General features: G+C 38.5%; 2 protein-coding genes across 2 annotated transcripts in view; one reads left to right on the top strand and one right to left on the bottom strand.

Moving 5' to 3' along the window:
• The window catches only part of LOC149244909 (Zincin-like metalloproteases family protein), a 515,093-nt gene that overhangs the window by 372,863 nt on the left and 122,383 nt on the right, over window positions 1-19,847 (top strand). The gene's annotated exons all lie outside the window — the stretch shown is intronic.
• Window positions 17,133-18,459, bottom strand: LOC149244910 (uncharacterized). Its single transcript, XM_089455522.1, has 2 exons — window positions 18,047-18,459; window positions 17,133-17,915 (listed from the first exon to the last, which is right to left on the bottom strand). The coding sequence occupies exons 1-2, from the start codon at window positions 18,172-18,174 to the stop codon at window positions 17,420-17,422; spliced, it is 624 nt and encodes a 207-aa protein (XP_089311648.1). The 5' UTR covers window positions 18,175-18,459; the 3' UTR covers window positions 17,133-17,419.

The raw sequence follows: 19,847 nt of genomic DNA, 5'->3' as shown, positions 1-19,847 counted from the left end.
AGAAACAAAAAACTCATTCTGAATCAGGTGCAACCTCTAAATTTGGTAGTTGCTCATCTCCTCATGGTACTTCTGCAAGCTCTGGAGATAGAAGAACAATAGGGGATTTCCTTAATGTTGCTGGGAGGGATGATGTGGACGGAAAGATCGTCCGTTCTCTTTGTGCTTGCGGTGTACCATTCAATGTGCTTCGCTCTCCCTATTGGCATGAAATGGTAAAGGCCATCAGTGAAGCCCCAAAAGGATACAAGGCCCCCAACTATGAGAAAGCTAGAACAGTGTTATTAGAAAGAGAAAAAGCTAAGGTTCAAAGAGCTTTGACACGTTTTACAAATGAGTGGGTAGATTCTGGGGTATCCATTGTATCAGATGGGTGGACAAATATTAGAAACCAACATTTGATAAATGTTCTTGGTGTTTCTTCTAGTGGTGCAGTATTTATTGCATGTCATGACTCCTCCTCCATCATTGCATCTGCACAAAACATTGCAGATCTCCTATTGAAATCAATCAAAGATGTTGGTCCGAATAATGTGGTTCAAGTGATCACAGATAATGCAGCAAATTGTAAGGCAGCAAGAAAACTTATTTAGCGTACTCATCCACACATCTTTTGGTCTGGGTGCCTGGTTCACACATTGAACCTTTTGATGCATGATATTGTGAAACACAAAGAATGTGGGTGGATTGCTGAGGTTTACAGGAGAGGGAAGTAGCTCATTAAATTCATCACAGGGCATACAAGGGTAAACTGCTTCTATGGCACTTACTCCAAGTTGCAATTGGTTAAAATTGCAAAGACAAGATTTGCTAGTTATTACCTCACCTTTAGGTGGCTAGTGAAGGTGAGACAAGCTTTAACTAATCTGGTGTGTGCTGAAACATGGGATGAAATTAATACTGACATAGATGGTGCTAATGCAGTCAAGGACATTGTTCTTGACAGTTACTTTTGGGGACAGGTTAAATATGTTTTGCAATTCACCAAACCAATTTATTACATGATCAAGTTTGCATATTCAGATCGACCAGTAATTGGGGAGGTGTATGAGCAAATGGATAGCATGTTGGGGTAGATTAAAGACATTGTTGAGCCTAGAGATACCACCTTGTACAATTATATTCATGTAGAGGTGGAAAACCGATGGGAAATGCTAAATGTTCCATTGCATGCATTAGCATATGTTTTGACACCTAAATACTATCATCCATCATGGCTTTCAACACCAGCACCTGGGGGGGGGGGAAGCAGGAGAAAACCACACCAAGATCAAGAGGTTCACAAAAAATATATGGCTGCATTGAGTAAATTAATCCCTGATAAGGAGGAGGCTGCATTGGTATGGAGACAGGTGAGCAACTATACGCTCAACACTGGTCCCAATGTTACCTGGGAGCGGGAGCGGAAGCGGGGAGCGGGAGCGGAAGCGGGAGCGGAAGCGAGAGCGGGAGCGACCATTTTCAGAAGCTCCCGGTTTGGGAGCGAATCCCGGAGCGATTTTTTAAAAATATATATATTTTTTATATTTTTTAATTTTTGATACATATATGTCAACAAAAACATGTAGAATGATGAATTAGATATAAAAAAACATAAAAAAGCATAGATTGAACCATATAACAACAATCATCTAGAAGTTATAATCTTCATCAACCACGTCCGCAAGTTAGTAACATAGTAACATACAACATATTGAGTCTCATGATTCATCAATCTTAAAGTTTCAAGCTTTCAAAATTCAATATATAACATTTATCATCATTGATCACCAAAGTTGTACCTGTAAGCTAAGTGTAACCATTACAACAAATAATATCTAACATGAAATGAAAAATGAAACGAAATGAAACAACTTTCAACTTTCATGAAGCATCATATTCATAATTCATTACTAATGAGTTATAATTGCCAACTTCAAACTTAAATTGTCATATATTGTTTAAAAAAATATCATAATAAATATGAAAGAGTCAATAGTTATAAAAGCTACTAGAAACTAGAGAAGAGAAGTAAATCTATTATCTATTTCTTATGCTTGGGCCTCTTGCCACCACGAGAAATGTCTAATTTTTTAGTCTTGTTGCAAAATCAGGATCTTTGTCATTAGTATCACCCTCCAAGCATTAATATCCAGAGGTATCTTTGTCATTACCTTTGTATCTGTATAGGGATCTTTGTCATTAATATCACCCTCTAAGCATTAACATAAGATAGAAAAAGCATAGCATGTCAAGTCAAGATTTTGTTTGAGTGATGCGTACATTTTTAGAAGGGTCATGATAGAGGAGTTCGACAACCAATGTCACTAACATCAAGGTACATAGAGGGATTGGTACTCTTGATTAAATATGAGTTCCATACCCTAATACATGACAAAATTCAATGGAAACATTGCAATCCCCCAATCCTGAAATCCTGAAAAACTGATAAGTCTGCTGGATTTTGAATGAAATCTAAAATTCTACTTTCTCCATATGAAATCCAATGAGGACGAAACCACTCTCAAACATCCTGAGTCATTTCATGGTAATGTTAAAAATTTAAGTAAAAGGATGAAAATGAAAATTAAAGAAAATGTCACTTTTACTTTAAGAATTTAACATTACCATGAATAGCATATCAATACTAGGGCCTAGACTTGATCATTAAGTTGCCCCACTCAAAAACTATTTGTTTCTTTCAAAAAAAATTGCATTTCGAACATTACTACAAAAAAAAAAAATGCAAAAAAGGCAAAACGCTCCCGAAAAGGCAGGGAGCGAAATTTTTTTTAGGGAGCGCGCTCCCGACCCGCTCCCGCCCGGAGCGCGGATCGGAGCGGGAGCGAGGGGGGGGGGGGGCGCTCCCCCGCAACACTGACTGGTCCATTTGGGAGCATGCATGCAATTAAAGATCGAGAGACTTTTTCTGCTCTTGAGTGGTGGAACATGCATGGAGGGGGTACTCCACTTCTATAGAGTTTGGCATTGCAGGTGCTATCACAGGTGGTAAACACTTCTTCTGCAGAGAGGTGTTGGAGCTCTTATTCTTTCATCCACAGTGTTAAAAGGAACAGGTTGAATTTAGACCGGGTAGAGAGCTTGGTTTATGTTCATTACAACTTGCTATTGTTGTCCCATTAGTGTGAAGATGCAAAGTCTAATAAAGACTTGTTGATTTGGGACAAGAATCCAGAGGAGCCCAATTTGGAGGATGGAGTGTTGCGATTAGAGCAATTAGAGGATGCTCTTATCCAGGTATGTCCATTGTGGTATGAATTTTCTAATTTTCCCTTATAAAGCATTTCTCTAATTCATGTTTTTAATTTTTTTGTTAACTAGTGTTTTTTTTTGCATGAATTTTTTGAGCGATTCTAGGTTGATGATGACTGTGTTGATATGCCACCCCCACCCCCATCTGGTCCCTTGGTTCCTAGGTTCCCAAATGGTCCTTGACAAATAATCTTTATTGAGAAGTGGGACCACACAAGGCCAGGTGTACCCAATCCAGGTTCGAGGATGGAATGTAGCGACCAATGATGTTCCTATCCTAGACAAGGTGAAAGGAAAGAACCATACAAGAATATTTACTTCAAAAGGTTGAATTGATCCTGTTGAGGTCTAGCCTTGGGGATGCCTAGTCAAAATTCGATGTTAGAGCTAGGGCTTGAGATTCTCGGAGATTCCATCATTAGAATTACCTCAAATTTGGGAAAGAGGTAGGGGACCCACCAACGTCGATAGCCTGCAGGAGATTGAAGTTTTTGCTTGGGTCAATTCCTGGGAAATTGATGCCCTAGGTGACCTAATGGGGCTAGACCTAGGGAAAAAGGGGAAAAGGGTAAAAAGAGGGTTAAAATGATCACCTTTTTTGAGGGATCAGTGCCTAACTCACTTGGGGATATGGAGTCAAAGATGATGATGAGTAAGAACTTGGTTTCTTGATCAAGGAGGCCCGAAAAGTCAACTTCATCTAATGTTGGGAGAAGGAAAAGAAAAGTGACCTTCAAGCATTTATACTTCAAAGCAAATGATGCAAGCTTATCAAGACAAATAATCTCTAGACATTTCATTCATATAACATTGGCTCATACATTAAATTAGCTAAAACATCCTCAATTCCACATTTCAACTATGCAACAACTAGCCCTAATTTTAGTAGTATGCAACATCAAGAATAACAATGTCAAATTTTACTTACAATGTTATAGAATATATCCAACTAACATTTCGTTTGAAAGACAAAGCTCCAAGACAAGAAAAATAGCCCAAATCCATACGTCAAAATTCATCCATCTCCAAAAATATCCTCCAAGGAAAAAATGCGAAGTTCTCTATGATTAGAGAGATCCCTATTCAAGTGATGATCCAAATGAATGTATCTAACATCAATATATAGCCTCCTAAGGAGTTCGAATTGACCTATGGGCCTACATTATCCCCTAATGATAAAATAATGTGCAAATAAAGCCCCTATTGGTGACAAGCCCAACATACTAGCTCACAAGTGCAGAAATAAGCCTCGCATGGGGCCAAATAATAATATGTATATGTCGTGGTGCCCTCCAAAGGCCTAATAATGTCCTGAAGTGCCATACTGAGCAATAAATTCCTCATAATATAATGGACAAGGGGGTGGCCCCTTGTTCTCCAAGTAGTAGACCTGTGGTGCTCCCAGTGGGTTTGAGGGCACATAAATGACCCCATGCATTTCCATATGAATCAGAGACTCCTGTAGATCCTCTACAAGGGTTCCAGTGGTGGAATGAATGGTGCCATGACATCGTACAAATCTTGGGACACTTGCCAAGAGTGTGAGGCTCCTGTGGGGGCCTGGTGGGCATAATGTACCAAGCATATCACCATCATCCCAAAAGTGGATTGCTAGTAGTCTCTGAGCATTGATGAAGATCCATGGTGTTGTTTGCTAATGTGGAGGCCAAGGGCTCTCTATGCACACCCTATATGTGCCAATGTAGACCTCTCAGGTTTAGGATCCTGTATAGGGAGACCAAACTCAAATGGAAACCACCTGTAATCCTGCATAAGATCTAATGCGTCCCCTAGGCTTCCAGTAAAACCAATCATTAAAATAATCAGGTAAAATAGTTTACAAATCATGGATAACAAAGTCGGCACTTCACAATGGCATGCCCTTCCGTAGTGGGCTTTGGCATGTGCTAGTGTCTCCAAGCTCCAAAGTGGCTTAACCAAGTACCTTATTAGGTGATTTCAGCCCTTAAAGGGGATAGTATGTCCAAGGTACATCCCTCTAATGGGGGTGGCAAGTGATAAATAAGTGGAATGGACTAGGGAATGAGAGGGAAAACCCTGGGCCACATATTGGGCATAGGGGTGGTTGGATATGGGGACGCCCACACCTGGGTATGTAATGTGTTGGAGGGAGAAATCGTGGTACACGAGGTGCCCCGACCTTGATTTTTCCACCCTTCTTTATATGGCTTTTCCCTTTTATGATTTTTCTTTCATTAACTGCTTGGGGCTCAAAGGACAAGAGCATGATGTGTAAGATATAGTAGTGATTACCCCTTTTGGTTAGGGCGGTTCATTGCCCTCCAGGGTTTGGGACAATCATGGGTTCCTGAATAATAAAGGAAGCTCATCTAGGTCCTATAGAACCACGATGATGACATTGGGGTAGAGCTCATGCGTTGGCTTTTGCCTACGTGCTAATTATTTTGTCCCGACCATCTTTTGCATTTTGTGGTACAATTTCCTATTAAATGTGGCCAATTATGATTTTTTTGTCTTTTAATTACTTCAACCTCCGAGGCATCATTCTTGGCCTGACCCAAGTTAGGGGCAACAGGATAGGGAGTCTAGCCCTATTTGGACCCAGAATGGAAATGTGGACCCAAGTGGGAGAAATGATGAATGGGGTATAGTGAGTGGAAAGGGTGTAATATATGCAGATAAAGGAGCAGGACCACACACCCAAAGTTGGGGTTTCCCAAGTAGCACCACCCTAGAACCAAATGGTCAATAAGGGAGATCCCACAAGGCTAAGATCCAAGGGTAACATCCAAAAGAGATCAAGGGACAAGAGCACAAACTATGCCCACCCTTTCCGCGAAATCCCCCCATCAATCCATACCCAGAAGTATCCATGATAAGTAAACCCAATACTTAATTACCAAATGACAAGACATACCTTTAGATTCGAGAGGCCCACGTTCAAACATACGATCAATACAGGTGGGTGAGGGACCACGTGGCTAGCTCAGGTGGCAGAGAGATGGTACAACGAGCTAGTAGGAGGCTGCAAGGGGTTGCTGGCTTCCGACTGAGTTTCATCATGGAGAAAAATTTCTCCTTGGGATATCGCCCACGATGTGGTGGGTAACAATCTCTTTATAGGAGACTGTTCGTGCTAGAAGAGAGGGTGGTCTTACTATTCTCTGTGTTCTGAGCTGGAAGGATAACCCATTAAAAAATTTGACCAAACTAAATCTTCAACGTCCTTCCTTGGCCTCTGTCTTGCTTCTGTCCTCTTATACGAATTGATCATAGAGCTGATGAGTAGAATGGCAAATTCAATACTTATATTTATACATGTTCTTTTCCTCTAACGAAAAGACACGTCTCTTGGCCAAGGGTCATGAGCCTACACAAGTCGGCTTGGGCATTTTGACAATTTTCAACATGTAAATTTAAAAAATTTATTTCTCTAATGACAGGGAATTTTAGGGCATATAAATATTCATTGGAAAGCCCTTGACCTTCTCTACAAGCTGGTGAATAGATCTTAAAAAAATAATATCCACGACACAAAAAAATATTTTTGTGTGGTTGTTTGTCATATAGCATGAGATAGATTTTTGGATTGTCACCAAAATGAAATCTTCATCCTTGAATGCCTCAAATTCATGAACGCTTGTATAGGGGCTTTCCAAAATTGTTTCTTAAATGCTCTTCATTTGCAAGGTTAGCTAGGCATCATTCATGTGTGTAAGGCTTCATATGCATTTAGTATTTTTCCTGCATGTAGCATATGAATCTAGAGTTTCATATATGCATTTAGGGTATCTTTAACATCTTCTACAAGGGTTTTATGTGTTTTCCATTTATAGGTCATCATGTAGTCAAATATCTAGGGTATGGGCATTAGGGTTTCATCATGCATGTAGTGTGCATTAGGTCATGCTCCAAAAATCTAGGGAATCACTTTTAGGACTTCTTGTAGGCTATTCCAATGACTAGTGTTTGACATAAATGCACAACATCTAAGGTTAGGGTTTCCATTATCTTCAACTATATTAATATCCTTAGGGTTAACTTCATTAATGGCTTGACATCATATTGACTTAAGTGATTCTAGGGTTTGTCATCATCAATGACACATAGGGCTAGCTTCAACAATGTTGGACATGACATCATATTGATATCAATTACACATTTACAACCTTATTCTATAGATTTCTCTTCTTCTTGAGTTGTGATATTCATTGGATTGGTATTTGTTCCTTTATTTTCGACTTGGACTGAAATGACTGGAGACTTCAATGCTTCCTCTTGAAGTTGTTCTAAATTGTCATTTAGTGACTTTTTGTCACTTTTTAGTTTCTTTATTTGCATAAGAAGGGCTTGGTTATGTTTCCTTAGACGTTAAAGCTCTTCTTTTTCTGAATCATTGACTTTGTCCTTAGTATCTGTCAGGCCAGGGTAACTCCAGAATGAGCGGGAGAGAAAAACTGATGATATTATTCATTAGCTAACTTATATTTATATACATAAATACAACGGATCAGTTCATCTTCTAGATGACTGTCCAGTTCACCCATCCGTTTCGGATTAGGTGTCAACATTCCCCCCCTTAATCTGAAGGGATGTTGGTGAGTCCAAGCATCGTTCTGAATCTTTCAAGCTTTTCTCTTCCAAGCGCTTTGGTGAAGATGTCTGCAATTTGCTCGTTTGTGGAACAATGACGGAGATGGATTGTTTTGGTCTCAACATGATGTCGGATCAGATGATATTTAGTATTGATGTGCTTAGTACGATCATGGAACTTTGGGTTCTTGGCCAACTTTATTGCAGATGTGTTATCAATCATGAGTGGAGTTGATTGTATTTGTTTTACCTGCAAATCTTCAAGAATTTTCCTGAGCCACACAATTTCTTTCGTTGCTTCAGCTGCTGCCACATATTCTGCTTCTGTTGTGGAATCTGCTGGTACTGATTGTTTGCGTGATCTCCAGGAGACAGCTCCCGATCCAAGACTCATAGCATATCCTGAAGTAGATACCCCAGTTTCTTTGTCTCCATCGAAGTCTGAATTAGAGTATCCAATCAAGTTGAAGTCATCCACCTGTGTATACTTGATTCCAAGTTCTTGAGTTCCCTTCAAGTACCTTAGAACTCTTTTTGCAGTAGACCAATGTCCCTCACAAGGCTTTTGCATAAACCTGGAGAGGATTCCAACAGCAAATGAAATGTCTGGTCTGGTAGTAGTGAGGTAGATGAGACTTCCTACAAGCTGTCTATACTTTGTTGCATCCTCAAATTCCTTTCCTTCAATAGATGTGAGCTTCAAGTTTTGTTCCATTGGAGTAGAAAGGGGATTGCACTCTGTCATGCCAAATCTGTTTAACAAATCTCCAATGTATTTCTTTTGAGAAAGAAATATGGACTTTGGATGTTGGGTTACTTCAATGCCAAGATAGTAATGAACATAGCCCAAATCAGTCATTTCAAAATTTTTTCCTAATTCTTTCTTTATGGATGCAATATAGCTTTCATTGTTCCCTGTCATTAAAAGATCATCTACATATACCACAAGATATACAACTGTTTTGCCAACTTTTTTGACAAATAAAGTTGCATCATCAAGATCAAAATGATTGAAGTTGAGTTTCAGAAGATGCTCAGTTAGTTTTTCATACCAGGCTCGTGGTGCTTGTTTGAGGCCATACAAGGACTTCACAAGTTTGCATACTTTGTGTTCATGTCCTTTCACAACAAATCCTTCAGGCTGGGACATAAAAACATTCTCTTTTAGATCTCCATTCAAGAATGCAGTTTTTACATCCATTTGATGGACTTTCCAACCGTTCTGAGCAGCTAGTGCAAAGAGTGTCCGGATGGTGGCCCATTTTGCTGTGGGAGCAAAAGTTTCCTCATAATCGACCCCTTCCTTCTGCGCAAAACCTTTTGCCACAAGCCTAGCTTTGTGCTTGTCAAGTGAGCCATCAGCTTTGTACTTGTTCTTGTAGACCCACTTGCAGCCAATTGGTTTTGTTCCAAATGGAGGATCAACCAGCTTCCAAGTGCCATTCTTTATGAGGGCATCATACTCCTTCTGCATCGCTTCTTTCCATTCATCATGAGAAGCAACTTCTTTGAAGGAAGTTGGTTCAAAATCTGTAGACAAGTTCAATTCACAATCATAAGTAACATCCATATCAACAGGTGAATTAGAGTTATCTACATCACCTCCATTTTGTCGGTTTGTATTTCTGGTTCCTGTTTTTCCAATTTCATCAGGATGAACACTTTCAAGTGTCTTTGTCAGCCATTTTGGGGGACCTTTCTGAGATGGTCCAGGCTGCTCTGTTGATTGAGTTGGGTCTGAATCAAGATTGAGTCTCCCAATTCTATCAATTACATCACTTAAAGCATCATCCGTTGTTGGAGTGTCATGCAGGGGAGATTGTTCTTCAGAAGAAGATTCCACATGTTGATCTAGTATAGGAATCCCCCCTTCAAGATGTGGAATCTGATTATCAAACTCTTGAAATGATTTCGGTTTTGTGAATTTATCCAAGCGATCAAGTTGCTGCTCAACAACACTGTCAAATTTGGATGATTCAAGAAAAATGACATCTCTAGATAAAACAAACTTTTTATTTACTTCATCATAGAGGCGGTATGCTTTAGATGTGTTTGAATACCCCAGGAAGATACACTTACGACTTCTAGCACCAAGTTTGTTTCTATGTACCTTTGGTGTTAAAGCATAACAGGTGGAACCAAAAATCCTGAGATGTTTTACCGAAGGAACATGTCCATACCATAATTCATAAGGAGTCTTGTTTCTTATAGCACTAGATGGACATCTATTCTTTATATATGCAGCACATAGAACAGCATCAGCCCAAAACATTGTCTTTACATTTTTGAAGAAAAGCATGGATCGTACCATATTCAAAATTGTTCTGTTCATTCTTTCAGCTACACCATTCTGTTGAGGATTATAAGGCACAGTTGTTTGATGTTTAATCCCATGTTGGCGAAGATAGTGTTCAAATTCATTTGATGTATATTCTTTTCCATTATCAGTGCGAATAGACCCAATATGAGATTGTGCATCATTTTCAATCCACTTATGAAAATTCTTGAATGTTTGAAAAGCATCAGATTTGTTCTTCAATAAGTAAACCCAACACATTCAGGTGTAATCATCAATAAATGTCATGATATATTTATTTCCATTTGCAGAAGGAACAGGCATTGGACCACATAAATCTGAATGAATAAGTTCAAGCTTCCTATGTGCTCTTGAATGTGAATCATGAAAAGACTGTTTGCTATGCTTTCCTAGAATGCAAGCATCACATTGTTTATGTTTTCTAGGAATTGTAGGCAAACCAGCAACACCATTTTTCTTCAACAAGCGGAGACTATCATAGTTTAAATGTCCAAATCTAGCATGCCATAATAAACTTGATGGAAGTGTACCTTCTTCATGATGAGAAATATATGAAAAATGTTGTGCATGAGCAGAGGTTCCTTGCAGTTTAAGAAGTCTTTCTTCTTCTATACCCCTCATGACAAGTGAATGGTCAGATGCCTTTCTTACCTCAAGCTTTCCATCAAACATATGAATGGAGTGACCTTGCTGGCGGATGTGGACCAGGGACAGCAAGTTTCTCTTGAGCTGTGGGAGATATAGAACATGGTCCAGAAGAAAGTCTGGAAGACCAGACAGTTTAAGCCTGACTGTGCCAAGCCCTGATGGCTTGATTTTTGACTGATCTGCAAAGTATACTGCTCCATCAACATTGTCAGTGAAATCTTCAAAAAAATCTTTCCTATGAGTCATATGACAGGTTGCTCCTGAATCAAGCAACCAGTCATTTTTCGAAGAAGCAAGTGAAGCATTAAACAAGTCTTCATTTACTCCAATGTTACATTGTGCCTCAATGTAGTGAGCGGATTCAGGTGCTTTACCTTTGTCTGTGTCATCAGTTTTACCTTTCTGCTGATTTCTTCTCTGCTCAATCTTGTCCCATGGTAGCTTGCATGTAGAAGCATCATGTGATCCATTTCGTTTGCAGCGAATGCAATGCAGATCTGCCTTTTCTGCTTGAGGATGTCTGCCCCCCCTGCCTCTGAAGTATCTTCCTCTTCCTCTTCGTCCACCTCTTCCTCTTGTAGAATCTTGAGCAGGATGCTTTTCTTTATGAGCAAGGCAAACAGTCTCTTCAGAAGATTCAGGGACTGTTTTCTTTCCAAAGGCTTTCTCTCTTTCAGCAAACTTTTTCACAAGAGAGTCAAAGGTTATATCTTTAAGATTTCCATTTGCTTGTAAAGACTCAAGATAATTAGAGTAGGTAGGATAGAGTGCTTTGAGAAAGGCAATAAGAGAGATATCCAGCTCAACCTTAGTGGATTTAATATCATGCATTATAGACTTTATTTCAGATGCAAGAGCAAGAGGATCATTATTTTTCAGTTCAAGAGTGAAGAGTTTAATCATGAGCTGAACAACTTCAAGTGCAGAATGTGTATCATAGAGTTCTTTCAGCTTTTGTAAAGCTTCAAAGGCAGTGGAATAGGATGAAATATGACGACTTACTTCCTCATTTACAGATGCTGCGATCAATGCATAGGCTTTGCTGTTCTTGTTTTCCAAAATGACAAGTTCTTTATTTGATGTAGGCTGCACAGGGTCTTTGTCTTCTTCTCCGACACACACTCCTTTCCACAGCTCATTGTAGATGAGGGTGTGTTTTACCATCTGAGAATATTCAGAATAGTTCTCCTTGCCAATGAGAACTATTCCGACCATAGAGATGATTGAATGCATTCTGTAAAAAATTACTTCTGCTAAAAAAAAATCCTTACGTTACAGCCTTCAAATCCCTCTAATATTTGGTAAAAACATCAGCATTTCATTGTACACGTCACTGCAATACTACTATGTTTTGGAAAAAGCGCAATGGAATATATCACTTCATCCTATTAATATATCACTTCAATATATCAATATATAATGCAATTGAAAAGATGCGCAAGGATCACTTCACTATATCACTTCGCTTCACTGTATTAATATTCCAATTCCCGCAATCTCAAAGGCCACGCACAGATCACAAAATAAATCACAAAACATTTGAAAAAAATATCTATCACTGTAATTCGAAGCCAACAATCCCCGCAGCTTTGTGTCCAAACGAATGCATGGTAAAAAAAAAACGTTTTGATTATTTCCGCTTCAATTACCGAGCCACATACAATCTTATGCGGATCTCCCCATAGCGTACATAGGTCACTGCAAAACTTCAGAAATTTTATGCGGCAGCAGAATCTATTACTGTAAACAGAATCTATTCACCATCAAAGTTCTTCAATATATGAGTTTGTTAATGGATCTCGGTCTTTAAAAGGACTTACAAAATGCCATCGGTATTTGAACACAGTCGACACAGAATGCACACTGCAGTCTTACCATTCGAGGAGGCGCATAATCCATTGGGACATCAAACTGAATTTGATTCGCTATAAAAACCCTTTCAGAGCATTTCTCCAGGACAGGACGTAGCTCCACGAATTATATTACCACAGGACCAAAATCGGGGTTCGATTCCCACATTTCTTCAAGGGTCTTGCATTCCTCCGGAGGCAGCCGCGGCGACAACGACGAAAGAAATATTATCCATATTGGAATCGCACCAGAATCTCTTAGAGGAAGCCGTGACAGAGCTTCAAGAGATTGTATCCAAGGATTCTGCAATGCGCGTTTTTGCTAGGAAATTGCGTGATGCACAGCAGGTGTTGGAGCAAACCCTAGAGGATTACGAGGGTTACAGGATAGGTAAACGCTCAAAGTCTTTGAATTCAAGTCCAGGTGAAACGCATCAACGCTTATGTGCATTCATTATCAATGACTCATGATCTGAGAGGGCGCAGTCTCTGGCAGTTAGAGAGCGCAGGGCATTCAATATCAATTCAAAATCAGAAACGCATCAACGCTTATAGTGCAGTCAGGGAATCGCTCAGGATGTCAGAGCAGAGCAGCGCTCAGGAGAGAGCAACGCTCAGGTATGAGCAGCTCTCAGAACAGCAGGAGTTACAACTATTTCTGGGACCTGTGCTTTGATACCATGTCAGGCCAGGGTAACTCCAGAATGAGCGGGAGAGAAAAACTGATGATATTATTCATTAGCTAACTTATATTTATATACATAAATACAACGGATCAGTTCATCTTCTAGATGACTGTCCAGTTCACCCATCCGTTTCGGATTAGGTGTCAACAGTATCTTTTTCTTTATCTTTAATGCTTTTGATTTGTTCTAATAATTTTTTTCCTTGAGCTTCTGGTCGGAACTTTCTTTTTCTTGTTTTAGTTTCTGTGTCTTAACCTTAGATTTCTTGATCTGTTCAAGTAATTTTTTATTGTGGTCCCTTAGGCGCAAAATTACCTCGTCTTTTTCTTTCGACTTCTTGTGAAATGTGTCTCCGAGATTTGTATATTTATTTTCCGAAGCCTTGTTTTTTTGTTCAAGCTCCGCAAATTCTTCCTCTAATCTTTTTATTTCTGTTTGTGTGTTAACTTGATGCTCTTCGATACTAAATAATCTTCCACACGCTAGACAACATAAATTACTCTTTTTTTGAATATATGTATATCCAATTTTGTTTAGACAACTTGGTCATTGAGTCAAAAATAATGATTGTTGTGTGGAACTCATCCTGAATTCCTTCATGATTTTCGAATTGGACTCCATTTTATATTCGTCAATGATTTTGCCAACAATGCTTTGACCAAAGAGTTTATATTATCTTTTGATCTTTTTCCAATTGTTCTTGTAATTTTAATCCCCTTTGAATTTGAAATATTTCTTCTTTATTTTAATTTTTTTTTTTGAATTAGAACTTTGGATTTTTACGGGTGTACTTCTCTTTACTTCTTTTAAATTCTTTTTAAAAATACCTTGTAAAATCCCCCTTTTTTTTCTTATTCACTTAAATCTAATCTCTATATTTCTATAATATAACTTTTTTTTATCAACCTTTTTTTTGAACTTACCCTTTCTTAATAAATAACTATTTTAAATTTCGATTACCTTTGTTTAGATACTTTTACCCTCCTTTTTAATTAATATATTTTACCCTCCTTTTAATTAATATATTTATTTGATTAAGTAACGCCTATAGTTAAACAATGTTAGCATTCAAATGTTGAACTTTATTGCAATGGTGGTTTAATTGTTTTATATGACACGGTGGACAACTAGTACGAATGCTAAAAATCATAGGAATATGTTAATTTCACTGTAATTAATTGCCACATTAATTTTCAAATACAATGGTTGGTGGAATGAAGCACGATGGTAGAAGTTGTAGGGCTTAGGGTTGGCCATCTTAGAATGAGGGCATACGATAGTATGGAAAAACTGTAGCATGGGCTCTGGTGAGGCTTTGGTGTGAAACGATTATAGCTAAAGAAGATTAGGTGGCTGTTGAGATAGCGACTTCCCTCGGAACTGTCTTCGGAGGGTGGATTATCGACTGTAGCGACGGTGGTTACGTGGTGGTGCGCTGGTGGCTACAATGGCAAGCAACAGACGGACTCAGTGTTGGCTGTTGCAATTATTTTTTAGCGATGTCAAATGTTTAAGGAAACAATAGATCTAGGCAGTGACTGCAAAATTTCTGGTAACGTTGGATGTTGATTCAGTCGCAGTTGCAAGGTGGGGTAGGTGGGTTGGTCGTTGTGGTCGGCGGAACAACAATGGAACTTGTGCGGGTGGGCGAATGTTTTAGGTGGATGGCTTGTGAAGCGGCGTCAGGCGACAGCGACAACAGACAACACAAGTAGGTCGTATCTATATATATATATATATATATATATACTATGTCACAAGGTTCGTCAAACTTTAACCTTGATGTTCGAATTTCGACGAACATCAAAAATGTTTTGAGGTTCGACGAACCTCATCGAACCTCATAGCCATTGACCAAGTCCATAGATCAAAACTCATAACTTCATGTCACAACTCAAGCTTGTAATTTATCCTTGCAGTTTTCAAGTTTGTGATAGCATATTTTATGTTTATTGATGTTGATTTGTTACTATTTTATCCTATGATTCATTTTAAATTAACATATGTGTATATATATAGAGGAGCCTAATAGCAAACCTCATCAAAAAATTCGAACTCAAACCGAACTTAATCATTGTCGAACCTGAACCTGAACCCGAACCATGTGACATTGTATATATATATATATATATATATCTATATATAACACTGTGTTTTAATTTTTTTTTTTTTTAATATTTGCTCTTAATACTTTTTTTAAGCTTTTTTTTTTTCTCTTTTTAGTATGAATTTTTTACTATACTTTTTATTTATTTATTTTTATTTTTATTTTTATTTTTGATGCCCTTTTTTTTTATATATATACTCCTTTTTTTGTGGTATTTTTCTTTTTTCTTCCTTAATTTTTTATTTTATTTTATTTTTTCTTTTAATAATGGCCAAAGGCCTAAATGGCAAAAATGGAGAATCTCCAAAATGTATAGTGAAACGCTTCGATTATGACGGCAACAAGGTTGACGAAAATTGATGGCCAAAGGCTTGCTGATCAGCCAATGTGGTTTTGATACCAATATAATGAACAAAGTTCCTATACTCAGAGGAATGCTCCAATACTAATGTAACGAACAAGGTTCGTATACACAACGAAAATCTTCAAAATACATCGAAAACAAAGACATCCATTGTAGTACAAGTAATTGTATATTGAATATTATATAAAAATTGATGAGATATATGAGATGATTACAATGGGGGTGAGGTCCTGCTTATATACCCTAGGCAAGTTCCTCTTCACTAATGGTTATGTCCTTAGGGACACATTTTCATTACTAACTATTTAGTTAATTAATCTTTAATTGTGATTATTATTGTTTACATTATTTTCTATTATTTTTCTATAAATTATATTCATAACAATCTATGAAACCGGATTCGTCCAAAACAGGCCACGTGTCTGAATCCCACAAATTCGACACGATTTGATGGGAATTTGCATCCTCAAATGGGACACCACGTGTCCTAACAAGACACCATCGAATCCTGGTCGTGTCCTGATTTTGGGATCCGAATCCCAGAAAAGTGAGGGTTTATGAGGTTTATGAGGGAGGGTTTATCAGGGTTTATGAGGTTTGTGAGGGTTTGTGAGGGTTTATGCAGATATTTGAATTCTGTATGTACTATGCATGCTATAATATTACTAACTTACTTTGTAAACAGTAAAACTAACATCTAGATGAAGATCTATGTTTGAAATCAATGAATTTGTATCATTAATGAAAATTTGTGTAAGAAATAACTAATTTTGAATATATATATATATATATATATATATATATATATATATATTTTTTTTTAATAAAATAATATATAACGAGTCCTACGTGTCCTCTTCCGGGGGGTCAACGTGTTCGAATCCGACACTCGAATCCCCGTATCCTGCGAATCCCGAATCCTCGTGTCAGGTGACTTAGATAACAATCTTACACAAGTATAACCAGATATGACGATGCACTCTTAAAGTTAAGGTTAAATTAGCCAGTTTTTCACAACTATTTAAAGAGGGCTAAAATATTTCTAAATATGATTTTCTCTAATGGTTAGCACAACTTTCATATTTTGAAAATTAAATAGGTTCAACTGTGATTACAATTTTATGAGTTCTAAGGAATTATTAGAGGGGGAAGAAAGGAAAACAAGTTAATCCTGAATATAGCATCATCGATGTATTTTATATTTTAATGGAAATGCTACTTGTATTTAAACCAGTGTTGCACACATCGCGATCGGGATTTAATCGGCGCCGGGAAAAAAAGCGAAAAAAATCGTTAAAATCGGGAAAAAATCGGAAAAAAGCGGGAAAAAATCGTTTGGCACAAAAATATTCATTTTTTTTCAATTTTTTTCAATTTTTTTAATATCTAAACCATCTACAACATAAAATAAATACATTGACACATAAATATGATAAAAAAACTAATATATAAGATGTTTAATATCATTTCTAGCGCTAAAATCACACATAACATTGAATCATGTCCTGAATAGTAAGTCCTGAGTCCCAAGTCCAACTCAGCCTCAAAATATCAACAAAAAATATGATAATGTATCTCATCATGTCATAATGTCATATACAATAAAATGAAAGTCTAATCCTATTGATTTCCTCTGCCCCTCTTGCGAGAAAATGGCACAACTTTCTCTTTCCCTCTAGATGTAGAAGCTGGTGCCTGTGGTGGTGGAAATGGCAGTGGAGTCTGACGTGCTCTAGAAGCTGAAGAACTAGTAGTAGCAGCTATAGGAGGCTGAGGTGGACGGAGACCACGTCCTCTACTGGTGGTAGTGGTAGCCCGGGTAGCCCGGGTAGGCGGTGTCACCTCCTCCTCCTGCTCCTCCAACTCCTCCTCCTCCTGCTCCTGCTCCTGCTCCTCCTCCTCCTCCTCCTCCCCCTCCTCCTCCCCCTCATCCTGCACTAACCAATCCTCAGTGGGATCCATGAGAGGCCTCTCGGTCTCAACCCTCCATTCAGCAGTGGTGTCAATCCCATCCAATGAGATGGCTTCCGTATCAGGTGTCTTCTCTAGTTGTTTCACCCACAATCGAAGATTGTAGTAGACATAGACCATGTCATTAAGTCTATGGGACTCCAACCTGTACAAAGTTCATGAAATAATAAATTAATAATTAATAATTAATATTATAAAAAAAATATTGTTTAAAACTTTAATGAATTCAAAAATTTATTTGGAAATTTGCAATATTTTAAATGTTTAAGTGTTAACCTATTGCGCTTCTTGTTGTGTATTTTTTCAAATACACTCCAATTGCGCTCACATCCCGAGGAGCTGCATGTTTGGCTGAGGATGCGTATGGCAAGATTTTGCAAAAGGGGTACTCTGCCACCATACATCTTCCACCATGCGTCTACAACAAAATTACAAATAAAATTTTAAATAAACATAAGAAAAAAATGGAATTTGAAGAAACAATGAAATTTGAAACAAAGTTACAAAGTACATACTACAAACTAAAAAATACCTGGCATTTTAACCGTCCTATCAATGACAGCCATATCAAAGCCAAATAAGCCACCTGACAACTTATATTGCTCAATTTGTCTAGAGATCTCCATACGTTCTTCTGAAGATCTCACCATCTTCTGGACACAGGTTAATAATCCTTCCACGACCTCAACATCAAAATTAAATCCACATGCATAAGAAAATGCAGGGTTCAGGAAAAGCCCAGCAGCATGAATGGGACGATGGAGTGTGTTGTTCCATCGCTCATCAATGACCTTCCATAGAAGGAGTTGTCTCTGGAACCCATCATCTCCCTTGTCATCATAGTAGGACCGAATGGCTTCTTTGGCCCTGTCCATGGCTTCATACAAATAGCCCATTGCGGGCTTCTCACCATCTACCAACCGAAGAACCTTTACCAAAGGTTCAGTGACAGCGCACACCTCCTGCACTCCCGCCCAGAAGTCTTCTTGGTATGAAACAAGTCTGCAGACGGCCTCTCCTTCTGGTTTGCGGCTCATTGGCGAAGAACGCCACTCCTCTGAAACAAACATTCTCTTCAAATCCCACATAGAATTCAAGAGGGATTGAAGAGATATGAAACTCGTCGCAAACCGTGTAATGGCGGGGCGCACCAACTCTTTGTTGTTGGTGCATTTTCTCATCAAGCTAAGCACAGATGTGTGATTGTAAATAAATTTTGTGATGGTTTTTGATGAGTCAACAGCCTCTTTGACAAAGGGAATTTTCCCTATGTCCTCTAACATCAAATCAATACAATGGGCAGCACAAGGTGTCCAAAATAAAGTAGGATGCCTGTCCATAAGCATTCTACCAGCAGCAACATAATTTGCAGCGTTGTCCGTTATGACTTGGACAACATTTTCTGCACCCACCTCCAAAATAAACACATCCAGCAAATCACATAAATTTTTTGCATCTTTGATTTGATGAGTTGCATCAACAGATTTGATAAACATAGTCCCCAAGGGACAACTAACCAAGAAGTTTATAAGGGTTCTCCCCTTTTGGTCAGTCCAACCATCTGACATAACAGTGCATCCTGTTTGTGCCCATGATGCCCTAAAATCCTCCAATCTTTGGGTGCAGTCACGCTTTTCATCTTGAAGAAGCCGGCCTCTGAAATCATGAAGAGAAGGGAGTTTGTACCCCGGGCCAACACTGGCAACAACATCAAGAGTAGGTTGGAAAAATGGATTATTCCTTATAATGCTGAAAGGAATATCACTCCAGAGGAGAAATTTTGTCATCAACTTGTCAGCTTTTTCTTTTTCAGTTCTTTTCATCATTGAACCGATAGTTGGTTGTGAACCAGGTGTGGTTCGAGGAACAAAATATGATGATGCAGCAAACGGATTGACTGACGCTGCAGTAGAACCTGTGCCACTTGGCCCACTTCCTTCAACTGACCTTTTTAGTTGCCTTTTGAGTTCTTCTTTGGCGTCTCTAGTGTGCTCTAATTCTCCCAATGCTCTCATGGCTTTTTGGATAATTTCAGCATTTGTCTTTAGACAGGGCCCCACATCACGTCCAGGGATTT

Source organism: Pinus tabuliformis, chromosome 7, assembly GCF_031772625.1.
Source record: "Pinus tabuliformis cultivar Carrire ecotype Pingquan chromosome 7, CPIR1, whole genome shotgun sequence".
In the NCBI taxonomy this organism is placed as follows: domain Eukaryota; kingdom Viridiplantae; phylum Streptophyta; class Pinopsida; order Pinales; family Pinaceae; genus Pinus; species Pinus tabuliformis.
Note: the sequence above shows the minus strand (reverse complement) of the source record. Positions and strands in the feature narration are given on the sequence as shown.

What these genes read in the sequence shown, in the direction of transcription:
- LOC149244910 (XM_089455522.1), bottom strand. Translation starts at nt 18,174, where the DNA reads ATGTATGGTGGCAGAGTACCCCTTTTGCAAAATCTTGCCATACGCATC. An exon ending in CACAACAAGAAGCGCAATAG is followed by an intron (nt 17,916 to 18,046) that starts GTTAACACTTAA and finishes AACTTTGTACAG; the next exon opens with GTTGGAGTCCCATAGACTTA.